At 44.1% G+C, this 27,579-nt stretch overlaps 1 protein-coding gene across 1 annotated transcript; it reads left to right on the forward strand.

Annotated features, from left to right (window-relative positions):
• Positions 1–785: 785 nt before the first annotated feature.
• Positions 786–27,530, forward strand: GNL1 (G protein nucleolar 1). Its single transcript, XM_088134606.1, has 12 exons — positions 786–950; positions 8,105–8,273; positions 10,583–10,719; positions 11,426–11,577; positions 12,870–12,941; positions 13,926–14,124; positions 14,843–14,938; positions 15,945–16,142; positions 21,774–21,952; positions 23,961–24,123; positions 24,210–24,350; positions 25,658–27,530. Exons 1-12 carry the CDS (start codon positions 875–877, stop codon positions 25,954–25,956), a joined length of 1,881 nt encoding a protein of 626 aa, XP_087990732.1. The 5' UTR covers positions 786–874; the 3' UTR covers positions 25,957–27,530.
• The last annotated feature ends 49 nt before the right edge of the window (positions 27,531–27,579 follow it).

Genomic DNA, 27,579 nt, shown 5'->3' on the forward strand with positions numbered 1-27,579 from the left:
TCTAGGTGAAACATAGGGCAAGTCCCTGAAACTTTAATTAGGGTCTTTTACAATAAATGATAAATAATATAACAGATTGTCTATAAAAATTTAGATATCCTCAAGGAAAAGTGAGTTTTTCCCCACCATAGCTTGATTTGTAGAAATTGATATACCAAAACTAGATGATAAAGATGGAGAATCTGCTCTTTTATTTCCTGTTCCTAAAGGGCAGCATTATTCTGCCTGATAAGGCGTTCTGGAAAATCCGAGTTTACACGCCCTTTCCCCCCATTTTCTTGCTCTTAATAAAAATTTTTTTAAAAAAGTATTGCCAACTCGGGTGATCTCCCCCACCCGCCCCTTTCAGGGACCAACGTGGCTGTAATGGCCTTCTATGCCTTCCTACGTCACGCTAGAAGGTTCTCCGGACCCTCCAACAACCCACGAACGGAATAAGCTGAAAGGCACAATTTGGCTTAGTCCTTTCCTCCCCCGATTGAAATGGTACAATCCGCAAGGGGGCACAAGGAACTCCAGGCTTTCCTGCCCTCGATGGTACAGTCCATAATCGTCGCTGTCATTCCTTTCCCAAGCGCATCCCATTACCTCTCCTTCCCCCTTTTCGCCTGCCCGCAATGGTTTGCCCCAACCACCCCCGTCCTCCAGCTCGATGTTTTCCCTCTTCTACGTCACGATCTCTCATTCTTTAGTTCGAGCCGGCTCCGCCCCTTCCACTGTGCTTCCACTCCCTTCCTCCGAGCTTATTGGTTCCTTTTCTCCCCGCCGAAGGAGTAATTTTCTTTTAGCTCCACCCCTCTCCTCCACTCCGGGGCTGCGAGTTCGGTGCTGCTGGAGGAGCGGAAAGAGGAGGGGACGGCAGCCGGGACAGGACATGCCCCGCAAGAGGCCGTTCAGCGCTAAGCAGAAGAAGAAGCAGCTGCAGGACAAGCGGGAGCGAAAGCGGCAGGGTGAGAGGGGGAGCGAGAGGGGCAGCGGGAAGGGGGCGGGGCGCCTCTCCCTCCAAGAGACATCTGGAGCATCTTTCTAGCTCCCCTGCCTCCTTGGGAGCATGTGCAGGAGTTCCTGTCCTTAGCACCTGGGTGGTCCCCTTTCCTTCCTCTCCCACGGACATCCCATAACGTTTTGCTTGGGGGGGGTTGCCCCCTTATCTCATGATCATCCATAGACACCTTTGGGGAGCTCCTCTTCTTGAAGCATTGCTTAGTGGGGGGAGAGAAGTGTGACCTTTACGTTTCTTCCTGTTGGGGTTATACGGAGAGAAATGATTTGTAGACAGCAATCTTTTCCCTAAAGTATTTAGAATGCACTTGACATTCTCCATTCCAGTCTTCCGTTTGTGTTCTGGAAGATCTGAAGCTAAAGCTAATTTTCTAAGTTGTTTAAAAAAAAAAGGGGGGTGCCCCTAATTTAACTAAGATGACTGCTATGAAAGTGAGAGTGTTCAGTGCAATGGCACAGAAATGCCAACTCTTTCTTGAAGCAGCTAACCCTTCTCCATTTAATGATATAATTAAGAGAATCCACCTCTTGAGCTTGTTCGAGAAAGCAGCAGCCCCTGACTTCTACTTTCCTCTTTTAATCTAGATCAAAATAAATCCAAGCCATCTTCCTAAATCTTTGCAGAATGACTTTTCCTGTGTCTTCTAAGCCATACTTGAAAGATAACTCTTTCTTTGTAAAGCTGGATTTCTTTGCCCTAATATCTGCAATGCAGTAGGTATTATATCACTCTCTCTTTTTTCCCACCTAAACTGCTTATTAGAACTACTTATCCCATCGATAGGTACAACCTCACTTCCCCAAAACTGAGGGGAAGAAATATATTTCAGACATGGGAAGCAGCACTTTCCTCTAGAAATATATATGGGAGTCCATAGGCATTCATTATGTTCTACTTTTCATGTTTAATTTTATTTTCTTCCTAGTTATATTTATTATTAAATATCTCCAAACCTCTTGGTATAAAGCTTTAGTTTAGAAGTCAGGGGAATTAATATCAGAGAAAACAAGTATGGTGCAGTGATTAAAGTGTTGTACTAGAAATGTCAAAGGCGTGTGTCCAAATGTCAGCAGGGTCATAAACCCCCCTAGGTAACCACTTCAAAAGGCATTTGAAGTAGACCAACATGCTTCACAGAGTTTTTGTGAGAGTGACAGCATAGGGGGCTTGGCTTGGAGTACCTTAAAAGTAAGGTGAGATAAAATGTAATGAATAATATAGCAATGATAAGAATGCCGTTTGTACTGGATGGGTTGTCACAAATCCAGGATTTTAACGTGGGCAGCAACCTTGAATCCTGCTGCACAGCGTCTTCGTTGTATGGAATTCTGTTTAGGATTGCAGAGAAAAGTTTCTAGGTTTCATGTGAAACCTCTCCATATTGCAGCTCCCTGCCAAGTTAAGTGGGGTCTGTCTTCCAGGTGGCAGGAAGGAAAGCAGAGTGACTGCATTTAGGGGCTGCAAAATCAAGAGGTGTGTTGAGTCACTCATGGCCTGTCATCCATGACAGGTGTTCTCTGTTTAGTGCGGTGGGTTGCCAATTGCACAGGCCTGTTCCATGTTCTTCCCTGTGATGCTTGACAGTGAGGCATATGTGAGCCTAACCTTTTCTTCCTGAGTCAAGTCTTGCAGTAATGATTTTCTATAGTCAGAGCCATGGGGCTTTTTAACTCCTGATGGACATGTGTGGTGTATCAATGAAAAAAATCATTTTAAAAATGAATTTGGATTGGTGATCATGTCCCTGGGTGGTGTGCTATTATAGCTGAATAACCACAAGCCATTCATACCCATATATACAATCGTTCCTGATGTGAGCGTATTTAAAAATAGCAGGATTGGTCCAGGCTGCCTGGAAGATTTTGTTGACTTTAGCATCTTTGGAAGAGGGAGCAAAAGAGAAGCATTGGAGCCTCTTCTGTAGTTGTGTAAAATCACCAAGGACATTTTACAAAGGAGAGCAATGCCTTTGCAATAAGCGGGGGGGGGGGGGATATAAATGGTTGCTGTGCAGAATACTTTGAAAAACACTAAGCCTTCATGGCAGGGAGCAGGATGAAAAAGGCTTTCGGAGGGTTATGAATTGTGTGCTAATAGTACTGAAATAACACTGCAGGGAATTAAATAGGCAGCTGGCTCAGAGCAAAACTTTTGTGTGGCAGCTTCCAAATCCATAACAGAAAATAGGAAAGTAGGCATGTGTCACTGTCCTTTAACTGATGATCATAATAATCCATTTTCTGTAGCACGCTAGAGTCTAGGAAGAGTACCACATTCGATTCACGTGGTGTTGAGAACCTATTTTGGGGCAGCTTTTCACAGCAGTGTCCTTCCAGGGCAATTCAAACCGTAGGTAAAGCTGTAAAGTTACAATTCCTATAATATAAAACCACAAATATCATTTTTCAAAGGAAAAACTGTCTCAGCAGTATTTGCTTAGTTTACAACAAGGTTCAAGTGAAGGACAAATAGCAGCCATCAAGAAGCCAGTAATGGTCAAAAGAGCAGCAGATCTTTAGGTCAAACTAGCAAGCAAGGGCATGGTTGCTTATCTGAGGAATTTGGAAGGGGTGTAAAGATGCAGTAACATTTCCACAATTCAGAGCCATAGCTGGTTAACAGAAATGTTCAGAAGGATTAGGACACATTGCTTAGCTGGGTAGCAGCATGGTGTTATATAATGCCATCATGATCAGGAGCTCTTGATAGTCCTCTATCACAGGGAATAGCACCAGGCTAGCCTTAGCTGAGCCTACAAAGCTAAGCAAGGCCAGGCCTAGTTTGTACTAGAATGGGAGGCCACTAGGAAATCCCAGAGCTATAGGCTAGACTGGGAAGTCACCAAAAAAAGGGAGAGAGAGAGAGAGAAACCAGTGACAACTGTTTTTGTATGGTTACCAAAAAAAAAAAAAAAAAAGGATGGGTAGGTCCATAAAATCTCTAAAATGAGGATTATCAAACCTTTTCAGATTGCAGAACCTATTGGTTTAGAAAAAAGAAAAAAAGAGCTTCTCAGAACCCCCGATCAAGAGGCAAAGCTCTAGTGATGAAGGTTTTGGGGTTTTTTTAGTTTCTGACAGCAGTCCATCAAGTTCTGGCAGAGCCCAGTCTGAAAAACCCTGCTCTAGGAGTTGAGCTCAACTTGCAGGAGACTTTATTTATTATGATAACTTCATCATAAGAAATATCACTGTCATACACCAGAATTTACCCTTTCAAATTTCTTTGCTGAAAAAAAAAGTTTCTGTTTTTTCGATGAGCCGATCTGGATAAATCAAGATGTCAGAGCTTGCTTGATTCGTCGAAATGGGCATCCTGATTAAGGGGGAAATGAATAACATGGCAGTGTTTGAATTAAAAAACAGGGATCTGAAGGAGGAGGCTGAATTATTATTTAGAAAAAATAGTAGCTGTTTGGTTTCTGTCCCTCCCGCAGCCAAGTGTTACATTTCTAACCTAGGTGTTGAGAGTATTTCCATTCTCTATTAGTTTACTTAGTTTCCATGGTGTCATAATTTACTTATATGAAAATTTATTAAAAGACATATGCTTTCAGGAGCTGCAACTTATCATCAGATGCATCTGTGTGTCTAATAAAGCGAGCTGCAGCTCACAAGATCTTATGCCTTTTAATAAAAATCTGTTAGTTGGAAAAGGTGCTACCGGGCCCCTGCTGATTTTTTTGCCCCCGTAGACTACACGGCTCTCTTCCTACATTGCCCATCTATATATAAAACCCATCAGATCAGTGCTGTAAAATTCCAGAAGATCACTAGATGGCAGCAGAGAGATACAAAAAATCTCCAGTCCTTTGTTGCCATGGCACAACTATATGAGATTTTGCAAGCCAGATACAGTAGTCCTCATCTGCATGGAGTTGCTTCCCATCTATAGCTGTCAGATTAATGTTTGAAGGCTGTTTTAATTAACCTCTGACTGACTGACTGACTGACTGACTGACTGACTGACTGTCTCTCTCTCTCTGGTTGGTGCCTTTGAGTCAGTTCTTGGCAAGGTTTTCAGAAGTGGTTTGCCCTGGCCTCCTTCTTCTTCTTCTTCCTAGGGTGGAGAGGGAGGGACTGGCCCAAGGTCGCCCTGCTGGCTTCGGGCCTCAGGCGGGACTAGAACTCCCGGTCTCCCGGTTTCTATCCTGGTGCCTTCACCACTGCACCAAACTGTGTCTAGCCTTCTGAAGAAACACAAGGAGGCTATTGCAAAAGATGAAGAGATCAGTTGGGTTCCTCCACTCCCTCATCTCCAAATCAGGGCACTGTCTGAGCTGTACTCCTATGGATGTTCACACACAGGTAGTCCAGGAGGGGGTTGAATGAAGGAGATGCTTTACTACATATCTCCTCACCTGTGATTTAAGTAAGACAAGTCTACATCGTGTGGTTTGTGATAGGTGGAGTTCATCTTGCCATTCTTCATGTGCCCACCTTCAAGTGGGCACATGGTCGAGGGTAGAACTGACCTGCGTGTGCCATCTGGTTTCTCCCCCAAGTGGCAAAGTATCCACCACTATTTTTTTGGGGGGGGGGGGGAAGAATTTACAGCCCTGCAAGTTATCCTCTCTTGTTAATGGCTTTTCATTGCTAGCTTGCTTTGTTAAGAGGGATTTGACGTGTTCTAACTGGCTTTAACTCTTTTTGGAGTTTTCACAGACTTTTTTTTCTTCTTGATGTTGCTTTAGCGTTGTTCCTTATAGCTTCCATTTACTTTTACTCCGCTACGGTAATTAATATTTTTAAACGTGAGCAACTTTTGACTCTTTTTTGAGGAAAGTCATGTTTTAAATAAATACATGAGTCTTGTGGAACAAATGGCCTGACTTTAATTGGGCATATTTGTTTAAAGTTTCTCAAGATTCTTTACTGGGTTTGTGAGAATAGAAGAACTTGGTAACTGGATATGTTGCATTTAATTTAAATATTAAATATGTATAAAATAATGTGTTCTACTTCATTTTCCTACTAGGAAAAGCTGTTCAATAATAGAAGTATTGATTCAGAAACCTGGTGGGCTCCCTTTCACCAGATGTCTTTAAGCAAAATCTCAATGGACATTTATCAGGGGTGTTTTAATTAAGATTCTTACACTTCAATAGTGGATCGGAATCCAAAATCTGCATGGCTGCTCTCAACGCTTGAAAATCAAAACGAGGTTATGATGTCAGAAAAAAAACTAAATTCTCTGAATCCTTTTTTTGCTTGACAGATGCTATGGGACAATTAATATCCTGATATACTAATAATGGCTGAGGCGTGCAAAGAAATGTCGCAGCGGTAAAATAATCATTGATTTTTTTCCCCTTTTTGCCAAGCAAGTAGGTATGGAAAGAAAACTGTGTGTCTAAAACGGAGGGCACTCTGTTTTCAGTGTCCAAGAAGGAATGCCCCATAGGCATTTTTATGTCCAATGCACCAGTGAAAAGTGCATAGAGAAAAAAACCATTTTAACCTCTGGTTTGAGGTCAAAATTGTCCCTGGGCAAGCATATTCCCAAGGTATGCTTTGGCAAGGAAATAAAGTGCTTTAGCAACCTGACAAGTAAGTGATAACAAGCCCAATTGGGTATTAGGGAAACGACTTCAAATTATACTGGAGTGATGGACATCTGGTGGCCTTGCTCACTATTATAACCTTGTTTAATCGGGGTAACGCAGTAGCTATATGGACCAACCCCTGGAATTCCCAGGCCACATGGCCATTTCTGAGCACTCCCAGGGCAAAAATCTACATGTAGAGGATCGGCCAGTGAGAACAAAAGTCCATTATTGCGTATACACAGACTGTGTTTATGTCTCTAAATGCTTTGGGAGGGAGTCTCCCTTAGGGTGGTCTTCTGCAGTCAGCGAAGGAGGAAATGAAATCTCTTGCTGCTTCTGCTTTGTGCTGTGAACACTTGGCCTGCCAAGGTGTTTTCCTTACCCACAATCGACCGAGATGCCTGGGGGTTGGAAGCAGCTGACAGCAAGAATATTCACCCCTCCTTCAAGGGGAGTCATCTGCTCCAGTTGCTCAGCCCCATCTCCCTCTTTGCTGAGTCAAAAATCACTCCAAAATATCAGGCAGCCTGTGGCAAGTCTTTTGGACAGTGATTGTTTGTGCCTTGCCTGGCAAGGTCGAAGCGCTGAGCTCATCCAGAATCTTACAGTGCAAATCCCACCACTCTGGCAATGAGTCCCTTCTCCCCTCCCTTCCCCACCACTCCTCCCTCTATCTTTTGGAACTAGACTTTTCTCTCTAACAGGGCTCTCTTCCCCTCCCAGGAATAACTCTGGAACTGCTTTTGTTCTGTTTCCTCTGTTTGCCTCTCAGCACCTGCACGTTCTGGAGTAGTTTTGCTTCCTTGTTTTCAACATCACTTTGCAACCCCAGACAAAAATGTGGATTAGCAGGCAGTCTGGATTCCAACTTTCCCTGTTGTCGGTATCCAAGTTCCCATTGTGTTGCTCCTCCTCCTGCTTTATTCCCCGTTTCTCAGAGTTTGAACTGCAGTCTAGGGGTTCTGAATGTTAAGGCTGTTTCGCCCAGCAGTGTCAGTCTGAGTAGTTAGGGTTTAGCTTCTTCCCGAGTTCATAGCGTGTAGCTAATCTTGTTTGAGCATATATGAAGAAGCCTAGACTTCTTCCAGCTTGCATGTTCTCTGCTTCTTTTCATGAGCAGCTGGGAGCTCTTGTTGTTAGATTGTGGTGACATATGGAGGCACAAACTGTTGTTGCGGCAAGCTGGTTTCTGAAGTTGTTTTGCTCAAGCAAAGCATAGTTAATATCAAATAGAGATCTTGACTTTGCATGGCATGGGAATACACAGTTAACTAAAGCGGCGATAAGTGTTTTCAAGCTATTCCTCTTGACCACCCAGGCAGGAAGCAAGAAGAATGGGCACTCATAGCAGAGTAGACTAGGCTGGTGCAGCTTGCACAAACCAGAGTTGGCTAAGACTGATGGACTTTGAAAAGAGTACCCAATGGCCTGCTTCTGCCCTAGCCTGTGGTTTAGCATAATGTCAGATGCAATCATTATTGAAGAAACCATTGCTACCAGCATGTAAGATAGGCTAACTCTCTTTGTTGGTTTTCCCTTTGGCATCTTTCCAGGCTTTCAAGATGGTGTGAGGTCAAGTTCAAACAGCCGGAGTGGCAGCCATGATCGACATGAGGAGCACACGGACACATCAGATAGCGAGTCTTTCTCTCTGCAGGTCCGCAAACTCAATCAGCAGCCTCAGGTCCGCAAGCCAGGTGAACGGGGCTATGATCCCAACAGGTAATATAGAGGCTTTCTGAAAGAACAAGAACTAAGGCCCCTTCCCCAATCTGCCACTCTCCATCATGATGGTTAGCTATAAGACAATTGGAGAGGAGCAGAACATGGCCAACCATCTGAAGTTGTGTTCTCTGTTGAGGACCACCTCACCTGTGCTTGAAGAACTTCACAGGCTTAGCTATGCTGATTGGAATTCTTGGAGTCATCATTCCAACATATATGGAGGACCCCAAGTTACGGAAGGATGAAACTCTTGGGGTTTGCTTGCTTGATTTATGAGGTTCTGCCCAGAGAAAGTTGTCTGGCACCCAGTGTGCAATGTCAAAAAAGATCAGTCTGTGTCAGGCCCAGCCCAAGAACAATGGTGGAACAGTCCAGTTGAGTTAAATTCCTTTATTTGTTTACACCTTATAGACAGAATCTTGCCAGACTAAATCTATACGGCTGCAACAAATGGATTTACCCTGTGAGATTCTAGGGAGTGGCTATCCTGAACCTCTTTTGCTTCCCACGCTCTCCCTGCGGACTGTATTGTCTTTTGTCTCCTTTCCCTTCCTGGAATGCACCCCCTCCTTCCTGATAGCCTTGCTCTCTCATATCTCCCTCCTCTTCAAGCTATATTCCATCACATCCTGATCTCTTCAGCTTATAAACATTGGATGAGACTTATCTCTGATAGTTTTGATGCTGTTATGCTGTTATATTTTTATTGAATATTTTACTTCATTTTATTGTATTTTTATGATTGTATCACTTAAGGTTCTCATGAAGTATCCAGCTTATTTTTGTGTTTGTGGTCTGAAAGTAATATTAAAATGTATTTAGTAATACTAACTATGATTACGGTTATTATTGGGGAGCAATTCCCTCTAACATGGCTTCCTTCAAAGGAAACATTCAAATGACTCCATTTTTCAGTTGATAAACCTGAATCTTATTTTTTTAAAAATCCATCTCCTGGCATTTCAGATTTTTAGATAAAAAAAAAAAGGAGCTGAAGTCTGTAGGCTTGACTCAGATATTATTTTCCTTTTTATAATTTTAAAGAATAGAATAAGTTAAAAGATATCTCATTCAGAGTCAGGATAAGACAGACAGGCTTATAGTGGAATATTAGAAAACCCTGTTATTGGAGGAAAGATGGGATATAAATCAAATAAATACACTTCAAATGTCATGTCAGATGTCAGCATTATAAAATAATGATTTTTTCTAGGGCACCCTACCTTTCAGTCTCTAGAACAGAGTTTTTAATCTGGGAATATTTAGAGAATACCTATAGTACATTCCAGCCCAGTCAGCTGAGTTACTTTGAGCACAATCTGGAGGTAAGCTCTTGAAAGACCTAAGCTACGTGGCCTCCAGGCACCCCACTTGAAGCCCCCAGAATGTCTCAGAGCACTTGAAACTAGCTTTCTCATTTCAGGGGAGAAAATGCATGCTTTACACCTCCAAAAGGTTTAAGGCCCTTATTATATTCCTTAAACCTCAAAATGCAAGAGAAGACTGACCGTTTCAGCGGTGTACCTGCCAGTGAGGACATGGTATCATGGCAGAACCTAGGAGGCTCCTTGGCAGGACACAAAGCACTGTCCAGATTGAAAAATGTTGTCCACTTTTCTCCTTTGGGAGAGCTTTGGTTCTGGGCTGTGTGAGAGCGGTATGATGTCCTCTTATCTATCGGACACGTAACTGGCTGCTTTACTTAGCTAACTCAGTGTTTCTCAACGTTGGCAACTTTAAGACGGGTGGACTTCAACTCCCAGAATTCCCCAGCCAGCCATGCTGGCTGGGGAATTCTAGGAGTTGAAGTCCAGATATCTTAAAGTTGCTAAGGTTGAGAAACACTGCTCTAGAATTTCCTGTGCTTAGAGATACATAGGGCTTCTATGCTGCTTACTTGTAGGAAGAACATTAAGGGTCCTCTCAGCATGTTTTTGAGCCCTTCTAGATAGTTTTATTGCTGTATTTGTTATTGCTTGTGTAGATGTTCTTCTTCCTTAAGGAGGGAGAACAGGATAAGCTACAAGACTATAAAATAATAATTAATAGGGCTGAACCTTTGACCACATTGTTATTGGTGGCTTACAGTCCAGTTCAAAGCTGGTCCTTCCTTCAAGTTCTGGCAAGCCCAGAATTGTGTCCAAGAAACTGCTCAACCCCTTGTAGTCATGAATTAAGCAGTGGTTTCCTAGTTCTGAGCTATAGTAGAAGGTCTCTCTAGGGTTCTTTTTTTTTCTTTTCAAAAATGGCCCCTCCATTTTAGCCCCTAGCTGATGTCCGCCATTACGGTTTCCTCTACCTGGTAGATACCGGCTGCACTTTGAGCGGGAGAGCAGAGAGGAAGTGGAACGGAGAAAAAAGATTGCCCGGGAGAAGGTCTTGGAGCCGGTGCCAGAAACCGAGACAGAGGTGGACATAGAAGATGTTTACAAGACTGGCTCAGGTAAGTGAAGAGGGTCAAGGAAAAGCTTCTTGGTTGGTAGGTGAATCTGAAGGACTCCCCGCCCCTCCTCCTGCCATTTCTTGCTCTTAATACACTACTTTCCTGGTCTCTGGAGATCTTGCTTCAGGCATGAGACCCATTTACGTTGAGGAGCTTTTAATTATCTGAAGTGCATGAATGAGTCTGAAGCTTCAGCACAAACATTCTGCTCATCCGTCTGTTTCTAAACACAGTGTAATTGCTTACCAGGTTTTCCAACAAATGGCATGCTGGCTGAAAAAAAAATGGAGTTCTAGTCCCAAGATGTCTGAAGGACATCAAGTTGGGGAGGGCTGGTTGGGATACAAGATTCTGTTTTTGCCACATTGTGTTGAGTCTGCTGACCCTTGTTAAAGTCACACTTGTCTCCCATTCTTAATATTATATCACCCTTCTTGTGATAAGATCCTTTCTTGCCCAGACCTCTCAGAATTAATTTAATGTCACTACAATAGCGACAACAGAGCTGCTATCAGTTTCTCATCCTTCTCCAATCTGACTTCACATCACCTGATTTTCAGATTCCTAGAGGAGAAAGATCATACATGGGGGATTGAGTACGTTCCTTAAGTCAGAATATTTCTATCCTCTTAGGACTTTACTCCCGCTTCCTTCACAATGCTCGCAAGTTTTCCTGACCGCTTCTTGTTTTTCCTTTTTCCAATAGTACTCGATTTTCCTAAACGTCCCCCTTGGAATTACCAAATGACCAAGGATCAGTTGTTGGCACGAGAGGAGAATTGTTTCCGGGAATATTTAGAGAATATCTATAGTACATTCCAGCCCAATCAGCTGAGTTACTTTGAGCACAATCTGGAGGTAAGCTCTTGAAAGACCTAAGCTACGGGGCCTCCAGGCACCCCACTCGAAGCCCCCAGAATGTCTCAGAGCAGCTGAGACTAGCTTTCTCATTTTGGGGGAGAAAATGCATGCTTTACACCTCCAAAAGGTTTAAGGCCCCTATTATATTCCTTAAACCTCAACATGCAAGAGAAGACTGACCGTTTCAGCGGTCTACCTGGCAGTGAGGACAGGGTATCATGGCAGAACTTAGGAGGCTCCTTGGCAGGACACAGAGCACTGTCCAGATTGAAAAATGTTGTCCACTTTTCTCCTTTGGGAGAGCTTTGGTTCTGGGCTGTGTGAGAGTGGTATGATGTCCTCTTATCTATAGGACACATAACTGGCTGCTTTACTTACCTAACTCAGTGTTTCTCAACCGTGGCAATTTTAAGACGGGTGGACTTCAACTCCCAGAATTCCCCAGCCATGCTGGCTGGGGAGTTCTGGGAGTTGAAGTCCACCCGTCTTAAAGTTGCCAAGGTTGAGAAACAGAGCTAACTGCATACTCCCTTTTGGAATAAGCTTTGTTGACCAAAGTACAGAAACAATGAAGTGGTAAGCAAGGATTAAAGACAGGGCAGGATAGAACAGGAAGGAAAATGTAACTACATTAATTTACACCAACACTATTTGCTGCACCTCTCAGTATTTGGGGGGAAGTGCTGGGGCGGTGATGTAGAAACAAATATATAAACATTTGTCCCCCGTTGTTGAAGTCAGTTCGCTTTTCTCTGTATCCAGGATCAGTTTCTCTACAAGAAATTATACTGTGCGGCAGATAATGTGAAAATCTCATGATGCTTGCATGTTGATTAACCTTGGATGTTTGGATGTAGGCTTCTTTTTTCAGGGATGAACCCAACTGTCATAATACATTAACAGCAATTTAGTAAAACATAAAGATCACAATTCGCATATGCCAATCTATTTACTATGCCTGTGCTGATTCTGCCCCTTAAAAAAACTTATTCTAGTGTACCTTCACAAATCTGGTGTGCTGGATTCAATTTCCTTAATTAGCAATTGTTAAAGGCTGTCCATCAGTCTTGACAGTCAAGGCGTTTGGGGGGCACCAGATTGGGGAGGTCTATTCTTGTATTTCTAGATTCTTCAAAGAAATCCTATACTCTTTGAGAGCTGGAATTGATTGGGCAATATTAATTATATGGCTCCAAGAACAAAGGTTGAAAGAGTCAGGCCTGTTGTGACTGGCTCATTAGAGGAACATAAGTCCTAGAGGAGACTTTTTTACATCTTTTCCTTTCTAGACATGGAGGCAGCTGTGGCGTGTACTGGAGATGTCAGACATTGTGTTGCTCATTACAGACATCCGGCACCCGGTGAGAATCCTATTGAGGACCTGCTGCTGTTTTCTGTGGACTGGGTTCATCCAAACTTGTTCAGCGAGAGTTATAGAGGAGCATGGAAAGATCAGATGTTGGCATTCTATTTGTATTTTTATTTCTTCTTCTGTGGTTGTTAATTCATGTGCCACTTATTCATCCTGACTTAAAGATGTGGAGATGTTTGATCATTTGCTCTGCCCTAATGAACAAAATTCTCCTTCTTTTGGATGATGGAATGAAGAAGCCTTTATTCACCAAGAGACAGTAGACCAGTGTTTCTCAACCTTGGCAATTTGAAGATGTGTGGACTTCAACTCCTAGAATTCCCCAGAATTCTGGGAATAGCAAGGTTGAGCTACATTGCAGTAGACAGTATCTGGGACATCTAATGGAAGAGAACAGCCCATTGTGATACAACATTGAAACTAAAGCCAGGGAGAGTGACCTTTGCCCTTCCAAATGTTGTGGAACATCTGTCAGACTCAGCTAAGAAGGCAAATGGTCAAGGATGATGGGAGCTGAAATCCAGCGTCATTTAAAATGACTCAGATTATTTGCATGAAGCCAAAAGAACAAGGAAAGCCGCTGCTTCCATGTATTGTTTTAGAGAAGCATAGATTTAAACTAGTAACTACAGCCAAAGAGCCACGTAAGATTTGGGATTCTACTTTTCCATAATCCCATAGAGAGAACTGAATGCATGTACGTGCAGATCCCAGGGCATCGTCCCTTCACACCTTTAGAAAGGGGCAGAGGGATAAGGGGACACTTAGTTTAGTTGTCACGTGTTCACTAATGTTTGGAAAGAAGGAAAGGCAACCAGATATGCAGACTATATTACTGTAAATCCATCTCCAGTTTCCAGTTGTCACAAGTTAAGCAAATCATCTTCTCTAGAAAATTGAAATCAGGATGGTGTTTTGTTTTTCTAGATCTCCTCATTTTATCTTCTTCCTTTCCCAAACCTTTCTTGTCCAGGTCATCAATTTCTCCCCAGCCCTTTATGAGTTTGTAACCAAGCAGATGAAGAAAAACCTCATCCTAGTACTGAACAAGATTGATCTGGCCCCACCAGCCCTGGTGGTGGCCTGGAAGCATTACTTCAAGAGCCGATTCCCTGAGATCCATGTGATCTGTTTCACTTCTTACCCACAGCATGACCAAGATCCCAGTGCAGGTATTTTCTGAAACATATTCATAAACTTTTGTAGCTACCACGGGATGCCATGTTTCAACGTAATTCTGTGTTGGTTGAGCTGTCACAGACCTAGCATGGCACCATATGCTATGAGGGAGATAGCAGAATTATAATGGTTCATTTTGTTTTTTTCATTATAAAAGGTATATGGCAGGCTAAGGAGTGTAGAAAAGGTCCTCAGCCATTGGCCAGATCTGAGGTGTTTGTTAGTTTGGTCTCTACAAAGCAATGAACTCCCTTGAGTTGACTTGACTCCTGGTAACCACATGAAATGCTCAGGTTGTCTTCTTTGTAATAATATGGAAGTGGTTTGCCTTCAACTTCTGGAATGTTTCTTTAACTACATCCTGAGATTTCTTAGTAGACTCCCTTCGTGATCAGCCTTTGTCAGGCAAGTGTACTTCCTAACAGTGTCAGTAAATTAACATGTGATCTGGGGAGAAGCAACTGGGTTCATCCAGATGTTTTGGACCTCACTTCCCCTACGTCCTGGCTAGTATTCAAAATATCTGGACAGCCAACAATGTAAACAATATCAGGATCATTGTTATTACATTTATATGCCACCCAACTCCCAGGAATTCTGGGTGGTTTGTGGCCTTGATTCCTCCCTTGCCCTTCTGCTGTCGTGGACAGTATCCAAAGTTCTGGATTTGAATCTTGACCTGAAACCTTCTGCCTTTTTTTTTCCTTTCAGTGTTTAAAAAACGTCGGAAGCGTCGAAAGGGATGGAGCACAGCTATGGGGCCTGATCAACTGCTGAGCTCCTGTGAGGCTATCACAGCTGGCAAAGGTGCGGCTACTCACATTTGGGCTGTGCCTGCATCACTACTTTTGACCCAGAATGAAATTGCTCCTAAAAGTCAGCACCATGATGGTTCAGTTTGGGCTTAGCAAGGAAAGCTGCCAGAGCTTCAAGGTGCAAATAATCCATTTTCTTTTCCTTGAAACCCAGCCACTTCGCCTCAGTGGAATACAGGCAGTCCTTGCTTAATGACCACAATAGGGACCAGAAAATTGGCTGTTAAGCAGGGTGGTTGTTAAGTGAATCAGACCCAATTTTTTTGTGGTGGTTGTTAAACAAATCACCATGGTTGTTAAGGAAATCACACAGTCATGAAGCAAATCGCATGGTTCCCCATTGATTTTGCTTGCCGGAAGCCAGCTGGGAAGGTCACAAATGGCAATCACATGACCTTGGGATGCTGCAACCATCATAAGTGCAAGCTGGTTGCCAAGTGCCTGGGTCACGATCACATGACTGCAGGGGTGCTGGAATGGTCATAACTTCAGGCACTGGTCATAAGGCACTTTTTTTTTTAGCATTGTTGTAACTTTGAACAGTCACTAAATGAATGGTTGTTAAGCGAGGATTACCTGTAAAGAATAAGCTCTGGAAGCTCAGGGTTAGTGTTTGTACTCAGAAATGTTCTCCAGTCTGTCACTAAATGATCTCAACAAGGTCACATAATAATACAGACGCGCGTTCCAGTTTCTTCCATTTAATTTGACATATACTTCAGGCACCACATTGCACATTTCTTTATTTATTCCTAGATTTATATCCCACCTTCGCAGTATTTGCACCATTCAAGGCGCCGTATGTAGGAGCCCCCCGTGAGGTGGGTTGGGCTGAGAGAGAGTGACTGGTCCGTAGTCACCCAGCCGGCTTCATGCCAAAGACAGGACTAGAACTCACCATCTCTTAGTTTCTAATCCCGCACCTTCACCACTACACCAGACTGGCTCTGGTCATTTCTGCCATTGTTGTTATTGTGATTTCCCCTCTCTTTTGCCAGTGGACTTGAGCAGCTGGAAGGAGAAAATTGAGCGGGATGCTGCTAGTGCAGGCCTGCCCCTTGATGACTCCGAGGAAGAGGAGGAAGATGACAGAAGCGCGGCTGTGCTGGTGGAGCATCAGACAGACGTAGCTATGGAGGCTGGTGAAGCCTCCCAGGAGCTCTACAAAGATGGAATCCTGACAGTCGGCTGCGTAGGTGAGTCTGGCCTCAAAGCCATCCAGCAGGAGGCCATTTTGGAGGGAGCAGAGTATTCATAGGACTACCTTTGAGGAGAAGGCTTGGTGAAATTACCACCCAGGTGCTGTAGAAGGACACGGACTAGAACAGGTCCAAACTTGCATACAAAACACAAAGCCGGTGGTGTGTGCCTGACAGGGCAATCCTATGCATATCTATTTGGAAGTAATACTACTGAATTTACAGGGCTTATTCCAAAGTAAGTGAATTTTGAATGGCAGCCTAAACGAACTGGCTAAACTACTGGGTATCCAATTGGTGGGATTTGGGTTCAGGTTCTCTCGTGTTCATGGAACTCTTTGCTGAAAGTCACGGCCAGCATTCTCTCTTGACCTAATTGTAACATTCACGCAGTTACGGCGGGCCTCCCACGAGTGAGGGGAAAGAAGACACCAAACTGATTCTCCTTCGAGGGGGGTGAGAGCGCCCAGACCGGAGTCTGGAAACCTCTTTTATTGAGTACATCAGAGGGCTGGGTTAGTACATCAAAGGGCTGGGTTAAGCATATATACGTCACACTACCTAATACAAGCCCATAACCATATATGATAATACATGAAACACAAGGGATCATGTGCTTCGATTGAGCACGTGACAAGCTGCGGGGGCTTGCCTCCTGAAATTTGAGGCTTTTCCCCAGGTTGTTGCTGGTACTTTCCATGCTAGCTTCCTTGTTAGCGTACAACTGATTTTACTAGTCTGCACTAACAGAAATGCCTAGCATGTGATGGGGTGTTATAATGCAACACCTAATTAATTTAACAGAATTGTTATGAGGATAACCACCCTGAACTCCTCGTGAGGAAAGGCGAGATCAAACTGATTAAAACCTCAATTTAATGGGCTCCCATTTAGCAGATTTCATTTATGGTGGACAGAATTGCTGTCTAGACATTCCCCCACCTTTGAAATAACAGCCGTGTTCATTGCACTTGAAATAATCCAGATGAGACACTCAGCAAATACACAAAAGAAAAAATGTTAAATTTCTTATTTGCCCCAGTATGCATAATTTGCAGCGTGGCATCGTGGTGCAAATGACATTGATTTACGTCATTTGCATCATGACTTCCTGATGCAAATCATGCAGACTGACACACATTACTATTTTGCATAATTTGGGTCGTGACACCGTTACGCAAATTATACAGATTGATGTGGACAACATAGTCTCATATTTAATGGGCATTTGGGATGAATGGGCACTTCTTCCCTGGAATAGCCCATTAAATCCAAGTTTTCTTTAATAACAACTAAAAGTCTGATTGTAGTACAGCATTATTACTTGCTGATTAGAGGTGCTCAGTATGGCCACTCTCGTTTCTCATTTGTTCTTGGCTAACTTTGTGAATGAACAATAGGTTTTTAAAAGGTAACTTGACAATGTTTTAGTTGGTATAGATGGAAGTTGCCCTATGCATGCTGAAAAAAAAGAGAGAAGCTGATTCCTATTGGAAAATCAGAAGAAAAAAATCAACTCATTTTACAGCTATTTCTCCCTAAAACACATCCTTGTGGCATGTTGCCTTAAAGAGATTGATCAGAAGGGAAGAAGTCTCTGATGTCCCAAGTGCAGAGAAAATGTTCTGCCTGGAATTTTAAGATGTGTGGACTGCAACTCCCAGAATTCCCCAGCCAGCATGGCTGGCTGGGGAATTCTGGGAGTTGAAGTCCACACATCTTAAAATTCCCAAGGTTGAGAAACACTGAGTTCATCTGTTTCTTCCTTCCTTCCTTCCTTCCTTCCTTCCTTCCTTCCTTCCTTCCTTCCTTCCTTCCTTCCTTCCTTCCTTCCTTCCTTCCTTCCTTCCTTCCTTCCTTCCTTCCTTCCTTCCTTCCTTCCTTCCTTCCTTTAAAAAAAGCAATTATATCAGTTAGGATTTGGACTGAGAGGGAAGGACTGGCCCAAAGTCACCAGCAAGCCTGTGGTGGATTTGTCAATCCAACTCTGTTACTGATGGTTACACACAGTAGGAACAGGGAGGGAGAAGCCCTGCTGCAGCTTGGTGCCTGAATGTTGAGACTTCCCTGTCCCACCGACTTGCACCAGTGCTGTAGGAGCACCGTGCAAGCTTTCTTTGGCACGATGGAAAAGTCAGCCCCTGGCCACCAAGTTGATAGTGTGTAAACCAGAACTGCCTAAGATGGGAACCAACTCCCTCTCTACACGCTAGAGCAGCTTTTTTGGCAAATATAAAATGAAGTATGCTAGCCTCAGCCTAGAAAAGCTATCAGGGGGGTGGGAGTGGTGGAGGCGGGAGGAAGGGTAGAGCTCTTGTTTACTTTTGACATACAGCAACAGTGTGCATCTTGCCTAAATTCTGTTTTTCGTTTTCATGAACTTCCTTTTTTTTCCTTTTGAAAGTTGTCCTCAGTGCTGAAGCTATAAATGGTATTGCAAGGAAGGCACTTCAGATGTTTTTTTACGTTCTGATGTTGCAAGATTTTGAGATGTGTAGAATTGCTCATTAGCTAATCCCCAGGTTCTGTTCCCGCTCAGCCATTGAAACTCGGTGACTTTGGTTCAGTCATCCTCCCCCAACCCAAGAGCCAGTATGTGGCATAGCGTAGAGAGGAAGCTGCTGGGCTAGGAGCAGGGGGGCCCAGGTCCTTGTCCCCTCTAAGCTATGGAAGCTTTCTTGGGGACTTTGGGCCAGCCCCTCCCTCTCAGCCCAAGTGTGGGGTGGTGGTGAAGGTGGTTGTCAGGCCCAGCCCAAGAACGACAATAAGGCAGTCCAGCCCAGTATAGTTCCTTTAATAGCTTGCACCTAGTAGACAGAATCTTGCCAGACTAAATCTCACCAGACTATCCAACCTAAAGCAACTGGTGGCTATACCCCATGAGACTCTAGAGAGAGGCCAGCCTCAGCTTCTTCACCTTCTCACGGTCCTGCTGTGGGCTGAGGAAGCGCTTGCTCAGGAATGCTGCCCCTCCCTCCTGATAACCTTGATCCTCCATTCCAGAATCCTCCTCGCACATGCCTTCCATTACAGTGGTGAAGGTGGTGGTGAAGGTGAAGGAATGCAGAAACCCAGGTTCTAGTCCCCGCTTAGCCATGGAAACTCAATTGTCCTCCCTCCCCCCTTGGCCCATCCTACCTCACAGGTTTGTTTTCGTGGGGAAAATTGGAGGAGGGAGAGTTGTGTATGCTGCATTGAGCCCCTGCAAGAAAGCTGAGGGCTTTCTTGTTTCTCTGTTTCTAAGACACAGGCAAATGAATAACCAATGCTCTCAACTTCCATTAAAAACAACTCTTGTTACGCATTCCAGAAAAGACTGAAAGTCTGATTCTGTACTAGGCACCCTTAAACCCTTAGATCAGGAGGGGCAGCATCTGGTCCTGAAGATACCCAGCTGCAACTCCTATTATCCAGCACCGTTTTCCATGCTGGGAATGGCTAATAGGAATTGACGTCTAACACTATGGGTTCAACCAAGGGGAGGTAGATTCAGGTTTAATGTTAGGGGGGATTGTCTGTTGCTGAGAGCTGTCAGCTGGTGGAATAGGCCGTCTCATGAAGTGGGGTCTTCCCCTTCTTCAGAGGTCTTCAAACCGAGGTTGGATAGCATCTGTTTGAAATGCTTCAGCAGATCCTGTGCCGAGCGGGGGTTGGAGTACATGACCTCTGGGGTCTCTTCCAACTCAGTGAATGTCTGGAGGCCCATAGGTCAGCAAACAAAATAAAAACACTGGCTGCAAACATACTGGCAACAACCTAAGAAAAGAGAACAGCAGAATTAAAAGTTAAAATGTGGGAGGGATCATTTTTAGAAAGTGCTAGGGAAAAGGAGCATGGAATATGTGTCCCTTATTCTCCTCTTATGATTTTTTTTCCCCTTTCCTCCTTTGCCTCATAAGCAACTGTTAAGAATTTGGTGGTAGGGAGGCAGATGCATGCGGGCAATAATTAAAACTCTGCTGTCATATGAGATGTTCTGGGATCCCTCCCTGCATTCCTGTCTCCTTCCATATCCAACTCTAGACTTCTCCTATTATAAGCAGTCTTGTATTTTAAGCACCAGCCTGGAAGACAGGCCACTCAGAAATAATGATGATGATACTCCAGACTTAACAATTGTTGATAAGAAATACAAAAAAGTCCAGATAGTGGACATTGCAATACCTGGAGACAGCAGAAGAGAAGAAAAAGAATTGGAGAAAATCACAAAATATAAAGACCTGCAAATAGAAATAGAACGACTGTGGCAAAAGAAAGCAAAGATAGTACCAATAGTTATAGGCACCTTGGGTGCAATTCCAAAACGTCTGGAGCACCACTTGAAGACCATCGACATTGGCAAAATCACCATCAGTCAATTGCAAAAGGCAGCTTTACTTGGGACAGCTTCCATCCTGCGACGATACCTTCAACACCATCAAACAACACCATCTGCCTATCCCAGGTCCTTGGGAAGGACTCGATAAGTGGATAAAAATGCCAGATCCAGTCTAAACATCTGGCTGACTGTGCGACCGACCATAATAATAATAATTTATGAAACTTGTATGCCACCCAACTGTCAACAACTGCTGAAGGAGGAGGGTTGGCACTGCTCTATCGCACTGTTGTGCTCAGACGGAAGCCAAGCATAGGGATGTGGCACTCCAGCTGCAGATTCCCAGCTTTTGTGCACTCACAAAACTGTTCAGAAAACTCCCTACAACTTGTTCCGTCTTTCAGTCCTCCTTTCTTTTTATGACCCTTACCTATGGGAAATTTCTTGCTCCCTTGAAGAAACCTGCAGTGATCTTTTCTGTTTCGCATGGAACTGTTTCCCTGGCCATGGTTCCTCCTTCAAGCCTTTCCTTTTCTGTGAGATCTTTTTTCTTCATTTTCATTTGCAATGGCAACGGCACTTTAAGTGCACATTAGCAGCATTTCTCCATAGTCTTCCCTCCCCTCTTTCCCTGTCATTTCTCTCCCATTTGCTGTGTATTTTAGGCCCTTTAAGAGCACCACCTTTAGGAAGTCATATATACAAGTTGTGGCATAAAGAAAATAAAAACCCTAAAGTTTGGTAGACTTGCAAACCAACCTTCCCCCACCAGGGCACCCCTCTAGATATAGGACTTCAATTCCCAACATCTGGCCATGATCCTGTGGTGAGCCTGCAAGATGGCTGTATGACATCAGGTGACTATTGTTCTCCCACAGTCTTGGGTTTGTATGTTTTCTTTTTTACTTGAGTCTTTTATGGCTTTTTAATTGTCATTAGGTTTGCATACATTCCGTGAGATGGGCGGCTGCATAAGTTTGCCAGCTAGATAAACAAGCAAGCAAGCTGTAATAGACTACCTGACCCAAAGTCCTGTTGCATGGAAGAGCTGAAGGGTCCCCCTAGCAAACCTCTAATGCAGGGTTCCTCAACCTTGGCGACTTGAAGATGTGTGGACTTCAACTCCCAGAATTCCCCAGCCAGCATGTCTGGCTGGGGAATTCTGGGAGTTGAAGTCCACACATCTTCAAGTTGTCAAGGTTGAGGAACCCTGCTCTAATGGTAATAGATTAATGCTGGAGTTGGTGAGAAGAGCCGTTCTGACTTTGCCCTTCCCTTTCCACCTGTCTGGTCTTCCTCCCTCCCTGCAGGGTTCCCCAACGTGGGCAAGTCCTCTCTCATCAATGGGCTTGTGGGCCGCAAAGTGGTGAGCGTCTCCCGCACTCCTGGCCATACCAAGTACTTCCAGACCTACTTTCTTACGCCCATGGTCAAGTTGTGCGATTGTCCTGGGCTCATCTTCCCGTCTCTTGTTGAGAGGCAACAGCAGGTAAGTTTAGTTTTTTACACTAATAACTTGATTAAGTTTTGAGAAAGAAACAATAAAAACCAACAAGAACTAATATTAAGAAAAAGAAGAAAAAAAGAAAAGGTGAAAAGAGAGAAAATAGTAAAGATTAAAAGTGCAAAAAGGAAAAAGAAAGAACAAAAGGGAAGACAGAATTGACTTCCGACCCTTGTCACAACAGATAGAAGTCACAATATACATCCAACTCTTACTCTAAGTTTAAAAAACAACATCCACTATTTCTATTAATCCATGTTATTTCTAATCATCAAATCCATACAACAGAACTTCATTTTTTTTCAGTAACTTGCAAACGCAGGTAAGAGTTTGGGATGGGGAAAGGTTTGGGGGGAGCAAATTGGCTGCTGGTGTGGATCTGTATTCTGAGAGCTGGAAGGAAACGAGGACTCTTAGAAAAGGAAAAACGCCGGTAAAGGCTTTCCTCTCCAGGGTGAATAGCACTTGGGATGTAGTTGAATATAAATATGAACCGTGTTTCTGTCACACTCTCATGCTGTGGGAGTACATGCTTGAAAGATTGTGAATAGACACATAAAGGATTGAATGTAGGAAGCTCCCTTACATTGTTATTCCATGTCTCTGCTGAGCAATAACATCTGTCTAGGCTCCAGAAAGGAGTTTCTCCAACCCAGCCTAGAGAATCCAAGGACTGAATTTTCTTCCAACTCATGGTGCAGAATCCAAGATAGTGAGAATGTTAAGTGATTTGCCTAGGGCTCCTTCACGTGCAGGTATTCTAATCACTATTCGCCCATTGTTCGATCAGTCAACCGATTCTGGTAGAGAGTATTGCTGATGACTCTTCTCTGCAATACAGCTGTGGAAATGTCAGATTTGATTCCCAAAAGATGCTTCGACGTTTGCAGGGGCACAGACATATCGCTGATCTGCAACTATGTAAAGTCACCATGTCTTTTCTCAGACTTGTCCACCTTCCCTCTGTGGTCAACCCTTTAAAGGCACAATTGCTGTAAAGAATTGCAGACAGGTGCTTCATTGATGCTTTTATGGGCTTTGAAGCACCTTCCTTGAACTGCAGCTGAAGGGCTTCCCGGCCCTAGTTTGCTAATTGGAGAGTTCGTTTGTGATTCCTATGTTAGTGTGGTATAGTGATGATAATTGCAGTTGAAGGCAATTAGCATTCAAACATCTCCAGTCTCTGGGAGATTGAGATCTACTAAGTATTTCTCACCCTTATCTATGTCTTCTTAAATTATTGTGAATATGAAAGGAAGACCATCAAGTGTGCTTCTCTAACTCCTTGACAGAAGGCTAAGGAAAAATGAATGAGTGGTCATTAAATCTGAAAAAGCCCACTTATATTGCTGATGCCTCTGGATCTGAGTGATGAACATATGAGTGTGAATTTACTAGAAAGAGCTTACAAGACAATTGGAAGGTCTCAAGTACCGTGCCTCCAGAGTCTCTCTCAGCCCAGGAAGGCTTGTATAAGGCTGCTTTAGTGTATTTCTGCAGAGACAGACTAGGAGGCATGCAGGGAGTTTTATGATGGAAAAACTTCATGCCCTGTTCGGTGATGGTTGCAGGAGGATGTCTCTTCCCTTGTTAAAATCGGTATTCTGCTCATCAGACTACATTGCCAGGCAGGGAATGTTTCATGGCTATAGATGAGACACCCAGATACCCTTTGGTGAGAGGACCACAAACCTGGATCTCCTGTATTGGGCCACCTGCTAAGAAAATGAAAAATCAGAGACTTTGTTTCGGAGGATCTATTATGCAATTCATGGGTGTTAGTTGGAAGAGAGACAAGATGACTCAGTGTTGCTGATAACTGGAAAGATGAGTCTTGTGCTGTAGGAGATGATGTCTTGAGCTAGGGTTTTGTCTTTTGTAACAAGTATATCTTCCCCTCTCCTTTCTTCCAGTTTCTGAGTCTGCCAACCACTGCAGAGTAAATCAGATTGCAGCCCCTGGCAAACGATAGATCTTTTTTTTTTATTTTCAGATATTGGCTGGTATCTACCCTATTTCCCAGATCCAGGAGCCCTACACTTCTGTGGGGTACCTGGCCAGCCGGATTCCAGTTCAGGCCTTGCTCAAGCTGCGGCATCCGGACGCTGAACACAGCAAGCCTGAACCCCCTTGGTGTGCCTGGGATGTGTGTGAAGGTAACGTTGTTGAAGCAACAACATCTCAGCTGAGTTGAGAGCTCAACGTGGCTCTAACCCCCACATCCCCTTCCCTGTCGTTTCAGCCTGGGCTGAGAAACGAGGTTACAAGACAGCAAAAGGAGCCCGCAATGATGTTTACCGAGCAGCCAACAGTCTTCTACGCCTTGCAGTCGACGGGCGGCTCTGTGTTTGCATGCGACCTCCAGGCTACACATCACAGAAAGGTCTCCAGCAAGAAGCCACTCTAGCAGTTTCTCCAGCACTTCCAAAGGGGAGAGGGTCACCCTAGCCTGGTGTTCTTCAGATAGATGGGACTTCTGTAATCTCCAAGGAGTCCAGCATGTCTGGCAAGCTCCAGGCTGAGGAAAACTGGTCAAGGGAAATGGGCAGGAGTTGTGAAGGACTCACATCTAGCTGGCTTGAATCATGCATAAGTGCTGGAGAGCGTTACTGTGTCCTGATAGAATCTCACTTGCTTTTCTCGATACTGGTATAGAGTCCTATTTCACATGCATTAATTGTATGAGCAGCATCGTGCTTAGCTGCCAAGCATGAAGGAGATCCATGCAAGCGGTGGGAGTAGCTTCCATGAAGTTCCTTAATGTCTATTTTCTGGATGTCTCTGTGTTGGGATGGCTGTGATTTGGGCCATGCTAGCAAAATCTCAGAAATGAATATTAAGAGTGAGCACAGAGTGGAATTTGTGTGCAGAGAGTTAAAGGTCCAGCATCCTGTCCTGTTTTATTTATATTATACTATTTTATTTGTATTTATTATTCAGTGTGTACCCCACTTTCAGGGTTAAACCAACACTCAACGTGGCGTGCAGCAATCATAGAATCATAGGGTTGGAAAGGACCTTGGAGGTCTTCTAGTCCAACCCCCTGCCCAAGGCAGGAGCCCTCATGGTATCTCGGACAAATGGTTGTGCAATCTTTTCTTGAAAACCTCCAGCGATGGAGCATCCACAACTCCAGGAGGCCAGCTGTTCCACTGCTTAGTAGTTCTCACTGTCAGGAAATTCCTCCTTATTTCCAGGCTGGATCTCCTTCGGATGAGCTTCCACCACCCACTGCTTCTTGTCCTACCCTCAGGTGCTGTGGAGAATAAATTGATGCCCTCTTCCCTGTGGCAGCCCTTCAAGTATTGGAAGACTGCTATCATATCAATCAAAATTTAGCTAACAGTATAACCGATGCAATGAAAACCAAAACCAAATTTACGATCAGCTTTCAAAATAATCAACAATTAACTGCTTGGCAAAAGAGATGCCATTTTTGCCATCTTCCTAAATGCCGGGACTATTAGGAGCATATTATGCATAATGATTTATGCAAAATATGAGCATAAATGCTGAACTATGCTCTGCCCTTTTGTGCAGGAGAATGGACTCATTGCAGAGCTGATCAGACTTTGGGATGGCAGAGGGCTTTTATTTTTAACTAGAAATCATGGCTTAGGCTAGAGGACGTCCCTGTCGCCTATTCCTGGCCCTGCTTTGTTTCTGACAGTTCTGCTTTGTTCTCTGCAGCCATGTGGGAGCATCACCTTGAGACAGCCGAGATTGCAGCTTTGCAGGAGGCTCGCCGCCGAGAAGGCAAACACAGCTCTGCTGAGGAAAACGAGGGGGAGGAAGAAGAGGAGGATGAGATCTCCAGCTCGGGAGAGGAGGAGGACGAAGAGAAAGACCGGGATGCTGATGAAGAAGGCGAAGAGGAAGAGGAGCCGCTTTCTGCACCCAAGAGTGGGGCCGGCCAGCCCGTTCCCCCCAGAAAGGGAAAGTTGGCCACCCGGAACTTGTTCGCTTTGCTTGGGGAGGATGAATGTTAGTCACTTCCCCTGTTGGACTACGGGGTGGGCGATAAACTTGCCCAGCCCAACCCAGCCGCCCTCTCGCCCTGCTGTGCATTCCCCAGCTCTGGAGCCGCTGTATATCAATAAAGGTGATGTTTATTTCCTGGCCCACTTTTGTGGCTGTGGGGAGGCGAAGGGTTAGCAATTAGGAACCAGGAGAAGTCCATGGTCCATCTTGCTCCGAACTCTTGTCGTAGTTGCTGGCTGGGAGATGCTGGGGCGCCTACAAGCAGTACAGTCAGCTGTTGCCCACCACTGGTGGGGGGGTCTGACCGCTGCCCGAGATCAGATTCATTCTCATCCTTTTGTGATCCAACCAGGATCATAAGCACATTCAGCAAAAATAGCCCCAAGTCTAAAGAAACAGTAAGTTTTGCAAAAGTACAACAGTCTTTAGGAAAAAAGTGTATTGGAGGGAAGGAACTTTCATAACACCACCCAAAGTGAAAACAGTGAAAACAGAGTCTGCTGTGGGTAGAGAATACTGGCTTCTCCAGGTGGGGCAGGAAAGAGGTGGGATGGCATTCAGACTGAAATGTTTACACCACCCTGTCCTCCTGCAGATTTCACTTACATTGTCTTCCATGGCAGTTATTATGTTTAATATGTATATCCATTGTTCAGTTTATGGAAGAGAGATTTGTCTGTGGTGGCCACTACCACATAATCTAACTATCTTACAAATTTAGGGCAAGCTATGTGGATAAAAGCCTCCATCACAAATGATGAAATCCCAACATTCGGCCTGATGGCCAAATGAGGCTGAATGAATGAATGTATACTTTACTGCAGTCTTAGACCAGAATATGAACTGAAAATCAACAGGAAGCACAGAATAATGGGTCAAGTGATAATACGTTAAGTCTGTGTATTTAGATTTTTTAAAAATTCAAAATTCGTGTGAATCCATTTACATCAGTCCTGTGGGAGTTACAAGAGTGTGAAATGGAGTTAAATCCTGCTATCCCCCCCCAAGTTACAACCAAACCAAACCAGAGACCATCACTCGCTATGGTCTGTGCCCATGACTATCCGGGACAATCAGAACAGAAACTTGTTCTGTTCATATTTGAGCAGTTTTCCCCAAGTGCCTTCTCCAATGCCTTGGGTTCCTACTCTCATTGTCCCCAGCAGGCAATATCAGTGTCGTAGTCCAACTCAGCCGGAGTGCCACAGGTTAGGAACAGCTCCATTAGTGGCTGCAAGAGCTCGCAGTCGCCCTTTGCCAGCACAAGTGGACCAACTCTTTGACTTATCTAAAGCAGTGTTTCTCAACCTCAGCAACGTTAAGATGTGTGGACTTCCATTCCCAGAATTCCCCAGCCAGCATTCTGGCTGGGGAATTCTGGGAGTTGAAGTCCACACACCTTAAAGTTGTTGAGGTTGAGAAAAACTGATCTAAAGGGTAAAATGAAATTTAACAGCAGATGGAACTCTTGGATGGGTTCTGTCTCTACATATATCCTATTGTAAGAGCAAGAAATGAAAAGGAGAGATGTATATGGCTTTGACCGTGTGTTTTGAATGAAGAAGGCCTCATTTCTGCACCTTGGTGTTTCTAATAAAAGGGTTTTACAGCTGAGGGTTGCCTGATCCTTT

Source organism: Python bivittatus, unplaced genomic scaffold (assembly GCF_059951505.1).
Source record: "Python bivittatus isolate LINGU-HERP-01145 unplaced genomic scaffold, Pbiv_v1 ctg000080_np1212, whole genome shotgun sequence".
Taxonomy (NCBI): Eukaryota; Metazoa; Chordata; class Lepidosauria; order Squamata; family Pythonidae; genus Python; species Python bivittatus.

Coding starts and splice junctions, on each gene's coding strand:
- GNL1 (XM_088134606.1), top strand. CDS start 875: ATGCCCCGCAAGAGGCCGTTCAGCGCTAAGCAGAAGAAGAAGCAGCTG. Junction 951..8,104: donor GCGGGAGCGAAAGCGGCAGG/GTGAGAGGGGGA, acceptor GCATCTTTCCAG/GCTTTCAAGATGGTGTGAGG. Junction 11,578..12,869: donor ACTTTGAGCACAATCTGGAG/GTAAGCTCTTGA, acceptor TTTCCTTTCTAG/ACATGGAGGCAGCTGTGGCG.